At 34.3% G+C, this 18,015-nt stretch overlaps 1 protein-coding gene across 3 annotated transcripts in view; it reads right to left on the reverse strand.

Moving 5' to 3' along the window:
* Nucleotides 1-18,015, reverse strand: part of LOC113997535 (cadherin-12) — a 347,586-nt gene that overhangs the window by 119,691 nt on the left and 209,880 nt on the right. For 2 of the 3 annotated variants that reach the window (XM_039378099.1, XM_027739466.2), the window contains one exon: nucleotides 156-450. The exons of the other annotated variant lie outside the window; for it this stretch is intronic. In XM_039378099.1, coding sequence (XP_039234033.1) covers nucleotides 156-450 — 295 coding nt within the window. The remainder of the gene's footprint in view (nucleotides 1-155; nucleotides 451-18,015) is intronic. 3 annotated transcript variants of the gene reach the window in all.

The raw sequence follows: 18,015 nt of genomic DNA on the forward strand, positions 1-18,015 counted from the left end.
TTTCTAAATAAGAGCATTAGAAACATCCCTAATAATAAGTTTTAGAAGGTATATTTTTATTTCATCCTTATCTTTCTTTCCTCAGCGTGAAATGTGCATTGAGACAATTAAGTAATAAGCAATTAGTTATCAGGTGTTTAAAGCTTCTTACTCACCCACTGGAGACATTTCTGGGACACTGGCAACATAAGGCCCATCCAGAAACCTTGGCTCATTATCATTAATGTCCTGCACTTTGATGATGAACTCTGATTCAGGCTCTAGTGGTTTCTTGGTGTCAACATCCACAGCCTGAGCCCGGAGTGTGTAGAAAGGTTTTTCTTCTCGATCTAGGCTCCTTATGGCATGAATGTCTCCTGTGGTCTCATCAATAGTAAAGACCGTGCCAGCACCGTCTCCCGAAAGGGTATATTTAACAGTGCCGACTCCCTTGTCCAAGTCAGAATGAAGCTTGAGAACAAAAGGAAAAATGAAAGGGAGGAAAAGAACATTAATGACTTTTCCTAGGCTGGAAGGCAACTGTTATTTTATTTTTTTCTCTTATGTAATAAAAGGTGTTAGAGGAACCAATTTCATAAGTTTTTAACTTCCTCTAAATGCGTGCTAAAAATGTGGGTAGCATGTTATCTAAGATTTTTACCCCCATCTCGAACATTACAGACAGTGGTTCAGCAACTAAAACTGCAATGAAGCAAGGCTTCAGATTTGTTACAAACTGAAATGTAAGACTAAGGATGGAAAACCACACATAACCACATCAAGCAAATGTGAGATGACATAAGAGAGTGTCAAAAGCTTTCACAGGCATTTGGCTTTCAGAGAAGTAGAAGGGAAATACCTAATTTTTATTTCAAGAGCAAGAGCTGGATGGAATCCAAAAGTCACAGTAAAATTTGGTTTAAAACAAGAAAATATACACTTCATAATTACAGTAAATCCTAAACAGAACTAAAAATATCTTTTACACACATATTTCCACACATATTTCATCACTTGCTTCTGTCCTTTCTGAGATAGTCACATTGCAGACTGTGTGAAGCTAGGAGTTTGTTGCTCATTGGAAGAATACAGAACTCATTCTTTTCTGTCTTAATTAATCTATTTCTGCCTTAAATACCAACACACACATTTTCCTGGCTATTAGTATGATAAATCTCTATTTCTAATTTGAAAAAAAAATGTTTGAATACAACTTCTTGGACATTTTTGTCCCTTTTATCAGTGTCTACACTACAATAATGTGGCCTTAAGCTTTACTTTAAATGCAGAAATTTTTAGAATCCAAACACAGTACAATGAACTTCTTTCTCAGATCTGCTTCATACTCATACTTTAAATACATCTAAAATCTTTGAATAGATACTCAAGGTTACATCATTGATGCTAAAATAGTTTTTAAAATATTCGCCCCTTTGTCCCATCTAATGAGGACTAAAAAGATCTACTATAATGGAGACCGGTTGGAATGGAGTTTTCAAGAGTGAATTCCCTTAAGCAGAATTGTAAAGTGATTATGGATATAGACTTTATTTACATGATGTACTGCTCAAGGTGAAACACAATAGAGGAAACGTGGGACATGAAAGAGATTATGTAGAAAATGAATTACTGAGAAGCTAAATGGTTTTGGTAATGGGGCAAGAAGCTAAGCTACAGAGAAAGAGGTAAAGGCAATTATTAACATTTATAGCTATTGACTCAAGATTGAAAATAGGTCCTTGTGACCGTGAAAGAGGTCATGGTTTGTGGCACAGAGCAAACACGAACATAGTTTCTTCTTTGTCCACTTTTTCATCTCATCATTCTTGCTCAGTGAATATACAAGATTCTGATCTTTCATCTAGTTGCCCCCCACATGGGATTTTAAATTATCTCTCCAGTCCAAAGTAAAGTATTTTGCTTCTGAGGTGTTAAGTATTTCCTTGCTTGCAAAATGAAAAGATAATGCAGTCTGAGATAATTAATGTCTGTTTCTTCCTCATCATTTTAATTTAAGTGGCTCAAAACTTCCTACTGTTTCATTATACTTTGCTCAGTAAAGACTTGGTATTTTCTCCATTATCATATACAGACTTACAGACATATATAGAGTGAAATAAAGATATAAAAGTGATTATGAAAAAGCTCAAAGAAAAAACTTTTTAGAGTGAACTTTAGAACTTACAGAGCGACCAACACAATTGTTTTATTTATGTCTCTTTATTAAATAAAATTTATTTGAGCTTCATTGTGAAGACTATCTTGATTCATACTCCTGGAAGTAAGAATAACACAAAGCAAAAGAAAATGGTTTCAAAGCAGGAATTTGTAAACAGGGAAGGATGACAAGGTTATTGTCTCTACTCCCATCTCCTGTCATCAGATTTGGCACTAAAGCTGAGATGGTTGAGTGTTTTTCTGATTGCCAGCTGTAGGTTTTTTGTTCAACTAGTAACAAATCAGGCTGCACTGGATGTTTTATCTGAGTCCTTGGATTATACTAGAAACAATTATAGTTGCTTTCCTTAACTGGGGAAAAAGGTAACAAGTGTAACAAAAAACAGGTAAAGCAAGGGCTCTCAAGACAAAGGAAGAGTGAAATACAGAGACAAACCTAAACATATCTTTTTTTTTTTTTTTCAAGTGTATTGGAGATAAAAAGCTTTATAACTGGCAAGATTAGCAATTCTACAGTTACAGATGTGTTTACTGGGCTTCACAAACATCACTCAGCTAGTATAACCTAGGAACCATTTGACTTACTTGAGCAGAGCTGTATTGCTCTGCATTAGTTGGGATCTGTCACGTTCTATTTATTATCATGCTTATCTGACAATTTTTATACAGGTTTCCTAAGTATTACTGCTGGACAATGGACAAATGCATGTTATTTGTAACCCACACTGAGCTATGTAATTTGTAGGGCAATTCAACATTACAAAGTGTCTAATTACTGTAGGGGAATAGCTGATTGATTTAATTTAAAATTAACTAAATTATCCAACAATAAAAGGTATGGAAAACTGAAATTCAGATGCAAGGATGGGGAGCAAGGAGCTAACATTAGATATACTTATACAACACTAGAAAACAATCCTGACTTTCAATGCCTGAAATATTCTAGAAAGCAGGTTAGGCTAGAGAAGTGCTTGCTATTGTCTCTTTGATTTATGTGCCACAAGTACTGGAAGAAAAGGCTTTTATTTTTTGTACTGAAAGACACACAGAAGATTTGTGAGAGACTAGATTTTTTGACACTGTGTCCAGCAGCAGCTTTAGTTTTGTATCCCATTTATCCTTCTTGTTTGAACTTATTTTCTGATTCTTGGTCTTGCGCTATTTGAGCAAAACTACAGGGCAAGAGAACAAGTGCTCAATTCTAACCTACTCCCCTCCCCACAGTCTGTTTACATTTCAGAATCACATGAATTTACTGTGACAAGGTTGTATAAATGATTGTGTTCAGACAGATTTTCTTAATTTTGTATTTTTCCCTATAAATCCTGGATATTAAAAATGCAGCAAAGATTTGGAAATGTGAGGGAATAGTTTCTACTTTTGCTGAAAACTATACTGTTATTCTCACTAAGTAACACAGAGTTTAGTGTCAGATATTTGGGCAAATCTGCCACAAGTGTAAAATTAGTAACTCCTTGCAGCAAACTTTGTTAGTGCAGAAAATCATGAATATTTTTCTGTGATGGCAGAAAAAGATGTATCATTCCATAATTCTTGCTAATGTGTGCAAACAATAACACATATGGCAAAGAGATGACTGATTAAAAAAATAAAGTATGAATAATAGGATGGATACTATTGTGAAATACATCGCATAAATCTATGCAAAATTTATGACAGTGTTTTTAAATTATATCCAATACCAGATGTCAAATTGAGTCAGTCTACAAGTCCATGGGATCTAGCAATCTGCTTTACCCTATAACAAGATGAAAGCTAGTTTGCTTCAGAGGGAATGAAAAGTTGGTAACAATTTGCTGCTAGCACATCTGGGAGGAACTATTTATTCAATTTTTCTGACAATTATGTCCAGTTCTTAACAAGAAGTATGACTGTATTTTAGCAATAAATTAAGGTCTTACTGCTTCACTAACTCAGTTTTATAAGTTCTGTGTCACTTAAAGAATTCATACAGCTGCACAAATGATTTGATGTTACATATGAAACCACATGAAAGACCAAGAAATGCATTAAATAATGTACTTCAAGAATTGCTTTATATTCCTAGGTAAATTCAACATGGCAGGAGTATGAATCAGATGTACTTGTTCCTCAGTATCTGAGGTGCTGATTTGCTCCTCAATGTCCTATGCCTCTGATCCTCAACTGTTCACCTTCTCTTTTCTTACGCGTTAATGACTTGCATTAATACACTTACAATGATTTGGAAAGTCAAATGTGTAAATTCATATACACAGGTAGAGCAATCAGAATCAAAGAAACTTAACAAATTGCAAGATAGTCTAGCCTTAAAATGAAGCAATCGCTATACCCCCACAGAGAATGCAAGAACAAGGGCTGTGACATCCATTAGGATTGCTGTGATCTTAATTTCACACCAATACGGACATTGAATAGTTGTTGTATGAATTGACTGCTTCCCTTTCTGCATTTCCCACCCACATACAATGAAAAAAAAAAAAAAGGAAGAGAATGAAATAAAAGTTTCAAATGTCAAGGAGTGTTTGACATCCCTAAATTGATATATTCATCCTGTGATATACTCAGATTCTAGGTCTTATTCCACTGCCAATTCACAAGCTGAAAAAAAAAATTCACTGTCCCATTTATTTGTTGCTAGTAAATCAACTTAAATGCTATATTGCAATGCATATCCGGACTGAAAAAAATACTAAATGTTCTGGGATATTAACCCTTCCTTTCCTGCACAACAGTATTAATTATCCATCCCACATCTGTTATCTTTACATAATTTTCTTTATGCAATACATTTTAGGACCTTATTCCACTATTTACTCTTCCTGTATCCACTTCTCCATATGTCCATTTATTCTGTAGCCACCAGCTCCTCCCTCTGCCCTTTCTTGGGTAAGATGTACAATGAAAACTATTTGAGAAATCTAAACAACCATTCAACTCTAGTATTACCTAAGACTGCAAACACAGAATGATGTCCTGAATTGAGGAAAGGAAAAAAGGTAGGTATAGTAAACATAGACACACACACCTATTTTGGCAGACCTCAACTGCAGAAGTCTGTGTTGGAACAGGGATACCCTCTACAGGATAGAAGAGTGTAAATGAGTCTAGAGAAACCTTTAATATTAAACACTTGAGCAGACTTTCTATTTGGAAAATTGCACTTTATACAATACAATTATTCTACACATATTTTCTATTGACAAGAACTCTATGGTCTACAGAAATTTCAAAGTTTCTTTTAAAAACTGATAATTAGAATCTAATGTACCGTTTTTACACAAGCGTATTTATTCCTTCCCTCTAAAAATACATAAAACCTGAAATTTTCCACAAAATAAAAGGGGGGGGGTGTGCCAGAGACTTTAATTCAAGAATATTTAGAAAGAAAAACAGCAGTGCTAATCAAATTTCAATAAAGTAGGTTTTCTTTCTTCCCCTCTCCGTCACAGACATATCCACCTTCAGAGGACAATTAGGGACAAGGGGAAATCTTCTCACAACAGAGTCAGTGCAAATGTTTCCTGATCCTAAAAATTTGGATAACCTAGGGCATCTTCTGAATAGTCAGTTAACATGCATTAGTCAGACTAAAGCCCTAAAGCTTGTGTTGAGAGGAGTTAGGATACTACTACAAAATGGGTTGGATGAACGACAATCTGCAAAATAGTATATGGAAACAAGGAGCAATTAAAATCAAAGAATCATATAATCATTCAGGTTGGAAAAGACCTTTATGATAGCTGAGTCCCAGTGCAAAATGATGAGGTAAAAGAAAGGTGAACAAAAGGATAAAAGAATTACTTTTTTTTAAAGGTCATTTGGAAAAGAAGGTTTTGTTTCCTTTTAAAGTTGAAAATTATTTGCCATAGGAAGAGGTGTCTTTGTACTAGCTTTGTACAGGGCTTTTATAAGAGACTTTCATCTGTGAGCAGACTTTCTTAGTGCTATGAGAATTTCAAAAGACAATTAAAGATGCCAATTAAAGGATGTATGTGTATATATATATACATATATATACCAAAAATTTAAAAAAAGTATTTGAATTACTAAGCAGTGCATATCTTATTATCATGACTAATTTTCTTGGGGGTGTATTTCTATGTTCTTTTTTTGTTTAGTAAAATATTTGCTTCCAAGAATTGCCATTCTTCTGACTAATTTTTACAAAAATAGTAAAAAACAACATGGTTCTGCATTTTAAAGTCTCTTTCTGTCCAAATTAGATTAGAATACAATCTTATTCAAGAAGAATTAAATAAAAATAATTTATACTCTTTTTCTAATGATTCCTATTTGGCAAATAAAGTTGAACTTTTTTTAAATTAAAACACTAAAACGTTATCTCCTTATGTCATGGGGATTTAGTCTAAGCATACTAAGTCAGACCACACTTTTCCAATAATAAGTGTGGTTGTCAGTTAGTAAGTTGATGGCAAGAAAGTCATTAGCAAGGAATAAAAGCAGTACCTGACCTGGTCAGTTCAGATGAATCCTCATCCCTATGAACATCACTCACTTGAGGGATCAGGGATTGTTATTTTTCTAATTCTGCTCTGCAATAATATTTTTGTTACATTATGTGGAATTTATTAATAACACTTGTAAAATCACAGTAAAAAAAAAATCTTTTATGAAATGCCACAGACAGAAAAATATTGATAAAAGAGAAAATTTATGCACTAATAAAATATTGAAAGAATAAAATTTATCAATAATATTGTAAGATAATTTAATTATGCAAGTAATTATATATGTAAATTACAAATTGTATATATTTCAGATTATTATTTTTGCATCATCATTTTAGTTGGAGATGATGCGTCTGTGTTCTGGTCCTCTCAAACTTTAATGTAAGAATGATTATTGGAAGTAATTTTTTAATTAAACTATTCTTGCTGGTCTCATGTAAATCCATGTTGCAATGTGCTCTGTGTACATTGTAACAATGTATGATTATATTGATAGCTTTAAGTCCACATTTATGTTGAACATCATTTGGGAGAAATTTTTTGCAGAATGATAACAGCTGATGGGACCATGAATCTGCGCAGGTGTTACTATAGTAAAGTAACATAATCAAGTGTTCCAACAATAAATTCCACTATTGGCCATTAGACAGCAATAGAAGACAAAATTTGAGGAAATTTATCAACTTCCAATTTCTTCTTTGTCCAGTGTAATCTTATCCGTCCTACTGAAGCAATATGAGCTACAATGGAATGTGCAGCTGCTGATGTCAGCTCAGTGGAAAATGATTTCACCATCTCATCAAATTTTTATAAGTTCAGGATTTCTCAAAATATTTAACAGGAACAGAGTAAGGGATTGAATCTGAAACCCTCACACTCCAAAGACCTTGATGCATCAGATGAGAAAAGTGGTTGTGCCATGTATCCTCATTCATAGGTGTGGCTTTTCTTTTCCCTGCTGTGCACCTGAAATCTGTGGTAAACAATTCTCTGTTTTGAAGGAGCCTGTGGAAGACATCACCTGTTACAAATGGATGCATTTCAGCTGGCACCAGCAGAGCCAATTTGATTTACACCTGTGAAAACACTGACACTCCCTCTGTACCAATGCCTGGCTGGAGTCCCGGTGGCTAAGTGGTAGCATAATGTTGATGCCCAAAACTGAGAAATGAGGGAAGGGCATTTGCCACAAACAGGGGTCTGGGGAAAAAAAATCATCACAGCTTTAGACAGGAGATAGTTGTATTCCTATTCAAGGCAATACTTTTTTTTTTTCCTGAACACTAAATGAAGACAACATTACAATCAAATTCTACACACTTGTTATTTAATTGTCCAAGATCTGAAAAATGCCTAATGGAATTGCTGTAATTAATTAAAATTGTAAGTATGAAGGGGTAGTGGTCTTTTTGGGAAGTATATATGCTTTCAGTATTTCTGTTTTGAAAGAGGAAACACTGTAAGAATCAAACAGATCTGCATCTCTCTAGATACCACATACTGACAATAATACATTATTTTTTACTATATTCTCTGCTGTATCCCTTCTACAATATATATAAAATATCAATGCATGAAAATATGAATTATGCTGTATGAATAAATATCATAATAATAGACACGAGAGGCTTAGGAAGTTTTTACATGACATGTTACATCTAAAGCAAAATTTGTAAGACATCTATTAGAAAAGAGTTTATAAATTCTAATGACAGTCTAATTATATTTATGAAGATAATCTCTCTGAAGATCATCAGATAACCACTGTTCAAAAAGCTGAGAACAAGCAGGAACTTTATATTGCAAAGTGTCACTGAAATTAAGCTGTTGGCAAGGTTAGATATTTTCAGTCTAAAATGAGGTGTTTATGCTTGAGAAGTAAAATGACAAAATCTGTTTTCTTTCAAGGATGTGTGAATGTGATCCGTTTTCTGTAGAATTATACTTTATAGATGTCTTAAGCTACAAGGTATAAAATCATGGTTAACTACTTGGGCATTACACAGAAAATACCATTAGTATCAGGGGACACATGCTTGATTTGCCATCTCACCTAATAATGGGTCATGATATTATGTACTTGTTTTTTTTCTTGAGATTTAATTTCCCATGGAAGCTATAACTACAGCCGGTCAGTTGCATGACTTTTTTTCTCTTACAGTAATTGTCCTAGTCATGCCAAAAGGAATATCTTTGTGTAGGCTGTAGGATTAGTTATGAATATGTCATAGGGAAGAAAGTGTAGGGTATGCCATTTTGCTTCTGAAGTGACAGACAAAAAGGCAGCTGCCTGTTGATGACTGTCATGCTGCTGGAAGCGATCATGGCTCTGAGCACCTTCCCATTCCTTCCCTTGGTGGCATTCACTTCTCCACCCTAAACATCTGGAGCTAATTGAATTCCCCTGAAATTCTTTATATCATACTGTTATATCTAGTTAAAGGAATAAAATGGCTGGCTTTTTTAAGCCTGGCTCTTTTGAAATTAATTATGGAAAACTCAAACTTCTTGTTGGAGTTGCTCTTCTGAGCAAGCAGCAACCTATTATGAGGGACAGTATACATTTCCACACCATAGCTGCAACTAGGAGAAGAAATATATATCCAGCTATGTAATAATAAACATCTAAGGGCATAGTATTCATGAAGTCAGTTATCTCCTATGGTTATCAGTCCTAACACAGAAAACTGTGGTTAGGGGTTAGCTGACCTCCACAGTCACAGAAATGGTGCACATGAACACACACAAAGTGAATCCCAAGCCTGACTCTGGCTCCCTGACTCAGCTGTACAAAATCTCCACAGATAGCTTCTCTGTAAAGTCAAAGGCCTCAGTATAGTTCCTAGAAGTGCACCCTACTTAAGACTCGCTAAACTAAGTTTACTCTGCTTTAGGAAGTCACAATTCTACAACATGCAGAGACAGGAAAGAACACAAGATCATTATGCAGACTACAGTTGCACTACCTAGTAGTTTACCTATGCTGAATTTTTTCCGTGTCAAACATAATAATAAAAATTTTAAAAAAAATCACTGATAAATGCACACCTTTAAAGTACTTTCAACACAGTCTCTGTCATAAGCTAAAAATTACAGATTCTTGTAGTTAGAACATGAAAAGAAAGACAAGAACTATAGGGTCTCCATCTTTGCAAATAAACCATCACTGGAAACATATGCTGAAAGACTATCAGTTTAAAATCCATTGCATTTAGAGAGACTAAAGATTATAAACTGATTATAAAAGTTCATACTTAATTTGACATTGATTGGAACTTTAGGTAGCAAATTTATCTTTTACTGTTTAATTTTTTATTTATAACAGTATGCTCTTCAACTCCAGTTTGATCTGGGATGGGTTTAGAGCAAAGGCCTATTACATTCTGTTGGTGTTGATGAAACTTTCTTCATTTTGATCTTTCCCTTAATACATTTCTTTTTCATTATTTCAAATATTTTTCTTAACTGACTACATAGCAAGTGAATATAAAACCTCCCTTCTTATGTATTTGAATTTAATGTTATGTTAAATACAGAAAACTTGTTCTGTAAATCACACTTTCTCTAAAGCTCTGTCAGTTAAGGTGTCTCTTTTTGTTTCATAATGACACACTAGAAAAAGTAGGGAATGACAGAGTAGAAAGATTTTGCCTCAACCTGTCTATCACTGTGACAAGTCATACAATCACAAACTATTTGACCACTTCTCTTTTCTAAATAGGTAAAAAAAATCTTAGTTATATCATAGAGGTGCAAAATATCAATTTTAACACATATATTAGAGGGATAATTTTACGGCCTTTACAGGCAGAGAATTTTTTGAGTGAAACATAATATCTTCTGAATTTTTAACCACTTTGTATTAAGTTGGCCCAAAAAACCCAGGCAAACATGCATCTGTGACACACACACACAAAAAAGCCCCCAAAATAATACAGCTGTCATGAATGAATAATGCTTGATGTGCAAGTGAGATAGGAATAGAAAGTACAACAAAGAAACTGAAAGACTTCTTCTGTGTCTAATGCATCAATTCCAAAAAAGCACAGTCACATGAATCATGTTCCAGTTGCAAGATTTCCTCATAACAATATTTTTAAAGGCTGTATTATCACATAGCAAATGTTGATGTTACTCAGGTTCCAGAAGCAGTATAGGAAAGGATTATGTCATACATATTTCTTTCATTTTGATAAAGCAATACAGATAAGTGACATGCTGCATAGTTTGCATTTTCTTCTGGTTTGAAACACAGATTTTTTTTTTTTTTTTTTTTTTGATGTTTTGCAAAAATAAGAAAAAATTCTCTTTCAGTGAGGTCTTTTAACTAATCAACCTTTGTAGGGGAGAAAAGTAAGTTCCTAAGACACAGGTAAAAGCATCAGATAGAGTTTGTTCTTCAAGCTTGGATTATTTAAAACAAGCAGCATTTATACAGCACTATGCAGAACTGAATCAAATCCCGGAAATCCTGTATATATTCTAAGTTATGGATACATTCATATTTCACATATCATTAAGCTGCACTCAGTAAGAATGATATGCCTTCTTTTTAATAGAAATGTCACACCTAAGTACTAACAAGCAAAAGAAAAATATCTTCCACAGCTCAAGGCTAAATCATTTCTACTTAAATGGAGCAGTTTAATTATAAATCTGAATGTAATTATCTCTGCTGGATTTTCCCAATGCAATTTTTAAAAACGTGTTGAGTTTACATGAACTTATATGCTACTTACAGCTATAACTTGCAAGATTTACTCATGTTTTTAATGAATAAAGAAAAATCTTCCTAAAAATCACTGGAAAACACAATGTATTAATTAAAGAATTTTCAAAGCTTTATAACTTGGAACAGAATTGTTCAGCTGCTGTAAGATCTCTGTTTTCTATAACTGAGGCTGTACTTATGTTTTATACTGATGAGATGAAAGAACAGCCACCTCTGCTGCTGCTATTGGAGATGGAGGAGGAAGAGAAGAGTGTAGAGTAATTTTATCTGAGAGACAAAAGGGCAGGAAAGTTATTCCTACAGGGAACTTGGAAGAGGGAAGAAACAGGAGGTGAGAAATAAGAACTGTATCTGGGTGAGACTATATTCTATCTTTTTTCTGACAGAACTGCTCAGTGAAACAAGAGAGATGTTAATTTTTCCTAATCCTCCTGCATACGGTACTTTGATAAGTCCTGGGGAAAATAATTTATAGGGGCAAAATCTCTTCAGTCTCCTAGGAAGTGTAACTGTGTCCATAAAGCCTAAATCTTGGACTTGAAAAATTCAATGGCAAAACTCCCATTGTCTCCAATTTTATTCCATAATAATTAGAGCCTTGCAAGTACTAGCAGAGTCCTTTCCCACAGAGCATTAGCAGGGTTCTCTCCTGTAGAGTGTAAACATTCTCTTTTGTTTAAGTTCACACACTTAGGGAAATTTTCTTTCCACCTTTAAAAGTTTTACCAAACTAAAGGTCTTAAATAGAAGTCTTTTCTTATGTGGAAATCATTCACCATCTCTCTCTCTCCCCCTTTCCCTCCCTTTGATTTTCCAGAACTTCAAATAATAACATTTCTTTTAGGCAGCAATGACTGTGAAATCCTTCCACTGGTGCAGGAGTTGTTACATGGTAGAGGTATTATCCATTTATAAGTATTCACAGAAGTAAGGCTTCTTTCACTGACAAATGTTGCAGCTATTGATAGCTAAATTCACCTGCATTTGCAGTAGCTGTTAATTATGATCAAGGAAGTCATTTTAACAAAGGGAACCTGTTTTTAGAAATTTTCCTAAAAAATATTTCTTTGGTTTGATAAGTGACACACGTGCCCTTTTTGACCATAAGAACAGACTTATCTATTAGAAAATAATTATTGTCTGGAGACCTTATGAGCATCAAACATCATCTTTCCTTTACCATCTGCCTCTAAGTTTTCATAGATTTGCAACACAATACTCAAGTTCATCATCTTATGACACTTACTCCAAATGTAGAAACAAGGACTGAGAAACATGTTTGTACCTCTTCAAAAAGACAATTTAAATATTTTTACTCACTGAATAATACAGAATCTCTACAGTGAATAAGGCACTTTAAGAAAACATACAATCTATTGACCATCCATTTCAATTGTACCTGAAAGATGTATGTATAGAAACTACATATTTATTAATGATAATGCAGAACACTGGCACTTATTTAGAATTAGACCAGATCAAAAGAAATAGCACCTGTGTGTTAATGAAGCTCTTACTCTAGCAATATTTGTACCATAAATTGAACTAAATTTAACAATAAAAGAGAATGTAGTCTAATTTACATAGGAAGAGAAATCAATTACTGCATCCAGTTCATTCAGAAAGGTAAAATATAAACAGAGTGCTTTTGTTTAAAACAAATCAAATAATGAAGAAGTGATTGCCCTTATTTACTACTGAATTTGCCAAAAATTACTAAGCTAGAAAAAAATAGTTATTTCTGTTGCCCTTTTCTTTTCTTTTTTTAGGGAAAAATATGCTAGATAGACAAATTACTGAACCCGTAGAAAGCAAGCACCTCTATTTCCATAAAAAAATCGATTATTAAAACATTTATTTTCAGTGCAAAGTTATTTGTTAGAAAATCTCATTTCTTTGAAGGATATCTGAGAATGATTGATCTTCTGCAGTATTTATTAAACGAATCAGAATAGGTTCAATGTGGTGAAAACTGCCTTTCGAGTGTGTTCTTTTCGAAGGAGTGCTTACAGTAATTGAAGAGTAATGCACTCTGCCATTGAGGCAAGCTATATTTTCCTATCTCATTCAGGAGGTAAGATCTGACTACTAAACTCCTATAGTGTATGACTATTTGTACAGAGCAGGTACAGTCTTTACAAAGACAGCGTGCAAACCACCCATGAAAAGCCATGCAAGGACGTACTCTGCAGATTGCACTTTATTTGCGTGTAGGAAATAACATCTAACTGCCAAAACCCATATCCATAGCAGGGCACAGGTCTATTTATAACAGCCACATGCCCCATAGAGCTTGTTGTTTTAAAGGAACACTGGGGAGATTGATTCAATAGGAACAGAAAAAGGGTTTATAGACAGAGCTTCCCAACTTCCTACCTTCACCTTCCACACCTGCACAGGGAAATAGCCATCCTTGTTGAGCTGCTATAAGATCCAGTTTACAGCTACAACCTTTACTCTAAAACTAAGTCTTTTGAGAGGCTGGCTTAAGAGAATGAAAAGAATACAGCATTCACTTGTCATGGGCCTTTTTAAGCTTTCAGAACAGATTCATCTCTTGTTGGCATCCAGCTGGCTTTGTTTTGAGTGCTGCAAAATATGCTTTGAAAAATCATATAGCACTAACAGAAAAAAAAAAATTAGGCAAGACCAAGCTTTTGATTTACTATACGTGTGCCTTAAAAGTACATACTTTTCATCTTAATGATACCTTTACAAGAAACATGAATTGGCGTTGTGGGATGCCAAACACCTGTCAAAATGAAATTTCATGCTATAAAATCATGAATAAACTATGTCCCAGCACACTTACAGCCTTATCAGGATGATGTTCTTCTGTAAGAATTCATATGAATACTATATTTTCTGTAAATATTCTTTTAAAATGGATAAAATTATTGAGACAACCCAATAAAGATTTTGAAATTCATAAATACATCAAGATTTCTTTGCTAATTTGTTCATTAACTTAATGGCCTAGTTAGACTGGGCTTAGCCAGCATAATTAAAAAGCCATTATAATACCAATCTCCCCTAAAATAAAAATAATCTTTAAATCAGTTTTAAACAATACTTCTAAGTAGTGGTGTTTCCATTATTGGAACATCTGGTATCTGGAAAAATAGTAATATAATTTCTTCATAATTTGGTGTACCAGCTGCAGCTACTGTAGCATTTCTGATTTCCTGAAGCATCTATTTTGTCAACTTTTAGTGCTGTGAACTCCTGGTAACAGCTTTGGGGCTTGTGTGACTCCTTTGTTATCAGCACCATGTAACTGACCATGGAATATGGGATTCCTTGGGATTTTTTCTTTTTCAGTAAGAACTCTCATAGAATCATAGAATCATAGAATCGATTGGGTTGGAAAAGACCTCCGAGATCATCGAGTCCAACCCTTGGTCCAAATCCAGTCCATTTACTAGATCATGGCACTCAATGCCACGTCCAATCTGCGTTTAAAAATCTCCAGGGATGGTGAATCCACCACCTCTCTGGGCAGCCCATTCCAATGCCTGATTACTCTCTCTGTAAAGAATTTTCTCCTGATATCCAACTTAAATTTACATCTGTAAAAATAAACGTTCACAAATTCATTCTTAAATGTGAGATAAATGTGAAATGAAATTGTATTTTAGAAGAAAAAACAATGGGAAAGTCTGAACATGTCTCATCATTCCATAAATTAAAAATTGATTTGTTCATACACATAAATGAATGCAAAAATGCTGATTAACTTCCCGCTCAAAAAAAATCTGATACATGCCATCTCTACTTAAGGAAGTTTGTCCTCAAAAGCACTGTTTTCACTTTTAAGAAAGAGCACCAAGAAATATTTTTTGAAGATGGAAAAAAAATTTACAGAGTGGTTCTTCTCTGTGATCTGTGAATCTCATGACTTTGATCAGCAGATGAACAGGTGTTTCAGCCAGGCTGAGCTGTAATAAGCACAGCTAAGAAGAGACACATACCTGTCTATAAAGAGGTTATAAAAGAGCAGTTACACATCTCAGCTAGAGGATATTTCTCCCCATGACTTCAGTGCAGCTTTCTAACATACATCCCTCCTCAGGACAGCAATGTAGACTCACCAGAATCATTGAGGGAAGGTTGTAAAGTGCTTTCAGATGACTTCCCAAAAGTGCAAGTAAACCTTTGTTTTCATAGCATTACTGACTACATTTTGTGGACTGATCCTGCTGCTACACCTACCTCTGTCCCTCAGGAGAAGTATGTATGCTATGCTATGCCAGGGCAGCAGATATCAACTCTTTCTCTACTTAGTCCGCAAGAACTCCTATATTTCCTGGCTGAGCAGTACTGCCAGCTGTGAAAAGGATGGAAAAACGCTTTTCCCTGTGGACAGGCAAAATAATAAACTAGTCATGACAACAGCAAATTAGCAGCACATATCAGCACTGCAGGGTGTATTTAGGATTTGTATAGCAACACGCTGTCAGAGTCCCGGAGGTATTACGGGCTTTGAAAAAGGAAAGTTAATGACATTCAGGTTCTACAAACCCATGTTCATATAATAGCTAGAGCTGATAACTTTACATCAATTTACAGAGAGTATTATCAACCCAGCTGAGAGGAAGGGAAACAGACAAAGAAATAGAACAGTACAAAGAAGCCCAATGGTACAATTTGTAAACAGAATTCGATGACTTTTATGGCAGTACTCTATCATTCAGCTGCCTTCCAGCACAACGGCAACTGTAGATGAGCACTGTTTGCTTTTCACTCAAGCCATAGAACCTCAAAGGTCAGGGAAATGAAGCAGAATATATAGAACTTCAGCAGGAAACACCCAAGAATTGATCAATCTCAGTAACTCCAGCTGAGTAACTCAAAGAGAGAGAGTGAACAGAGAACAGAGAGATGCCAGCTCAACAGAGAACATCGCCTAAGCAGACTTGTCGTCCTTCCATATGAAACTGGGTCAATTCAATGAAGGTTTAAGGTCAAAAACACTAAAGGTCAAGACAGTGAAACCAGTGGACCTATGAGAAGAAAATTTGAATTGCTAACCAGCTCAAAAGTAAATAATCAAATGAAGTTTCCCCAGCTGCAGGTTTTACACACACAAATATACACCCACAGATTGTCCATATACTTGTGGAGTTTTAGAGTAGTTCTTTTCCTATTAAGACATAGAAGAGAAAAATGAAAAAGAAGAGAAAAGAAGGAAAAAAAAGATGACTATGATCAAAGGTGTAAATCATATGCCTTACTAATGGATGTTGCAAAACAGCTAGCAAATGTTTCCAAAAGAAAGGGCAAATGAATTTTACATGGCCAAGTATTTTAAAAATACACATTTTATGAGAATCTTAAAGGAAAAACAGATGGCATTTTAGACTGCGTTCTACATACAAGTTTTCTCTATCACAGATTGTGAATAATATATACATCCTTTTTCATCTCTTTCATGTATAAAAATGTTTTGAAATATTAATTTTTGTAGTTTAAAAAATATTACAATGAGTATTTTTAGGAGCACATATTCAGAAGAAAGTACTGGCCTTCACAAGAATAAAAATACAGATAAGGGCATAAAAAAGTATTTGGAAAATTACTTATGTTCTTCATAACACCTTGTATAACTTTTTCATACCAAAAGTTTTATCTTGAAAAATTCATTTTTTAGTTGGACTATTCTTTTTTTTTAATAAAAAAAATATACTTCATTTTATCTTACATTATTGCAGTGAAAAAATCTCTTTAAATAGACCATATTTTATTAACTAAATACAACAACAAATAATTCTTCATTTCTCTGTCATGATTCTTATAACTTTACCTTGCCTGTTTCACACAGGTTTTTTTATCAATCAATTAAGATCAAGTCAAAATTTAATCCAATGGAAGTCTCTCAGTGAATTCAACATAAATTTAATCTCTCTCATCATTTTTACTGTTCTTAGTATGTTTTTTTACAATGCAAAAAGTAATGGTTGAAAATGTTCTAACACAGATAACATACGGAACTAACAAAAAGAAGAAGACATATAGGCAAATGTAATTTTACTTGCAGATCACACACAGGCACACATGTGCACACATGCAGCACCTCTCTTTTGCCTCTGTATCTTGGAAGTTCATTTCTTCTAAATCAATATCCTGATTTTGTGTAAACTATGTACACACTTTTAGTACCTAGGCTTTTCAAGGATTGTAGGCTATGAGAGGTGTACATTACAAACATGAAATTATGACACATTGAGACATATAAATTACATAAAGACAAATATCATTAGGAATTACTCCAAAACCGAAATCACTCTCCTGCTTTATACTACTATTCTGCAGTTTCTTCCCCACCTTTGGACATTTGACTGTATATATCACTTTTTCTTAGTAGTTCTTCTTAAAAATAATGGAAAATTTAACTTAAATTTAGAGAAAGACAGCTGACTAAACATGACAGGATCCACCTAGCCTTGAGTAGTGTCTCCGTATCTATTTTTTATTAGACACAAGCTGTACCTATGTTAGCAAGTAACATGAACCAGTGAGAATATTCTGTAGAATGAAGCAGCTGACAGTGAGGAATGATGCAGGCAATAAATGCATCTCAGGGCTTTTTGCTGTGAACATCTCATCTGGTTCAATGGACTAAGTGCCAATTCATGTAGTGCATCCTCTTGAGTC

The sequence above is a fragment of the Pipra filicauda genome, unplaced genomic scaffold (assembly GCF_003945595.2).
Source record: "Pipra filicauda isolate LSUMZ 115617 unplaced genomic scaffold, ASM394559v2 scaffold99_size2403431_pilon, whole genome shotgun sequence".
Taxonomy (NCBI): domain Eukaryota; kingdom Metazoa; phylum Chordata; class Aves; order Passeriformes; family Pipridae; genus Pipra; species Pipra filicauda.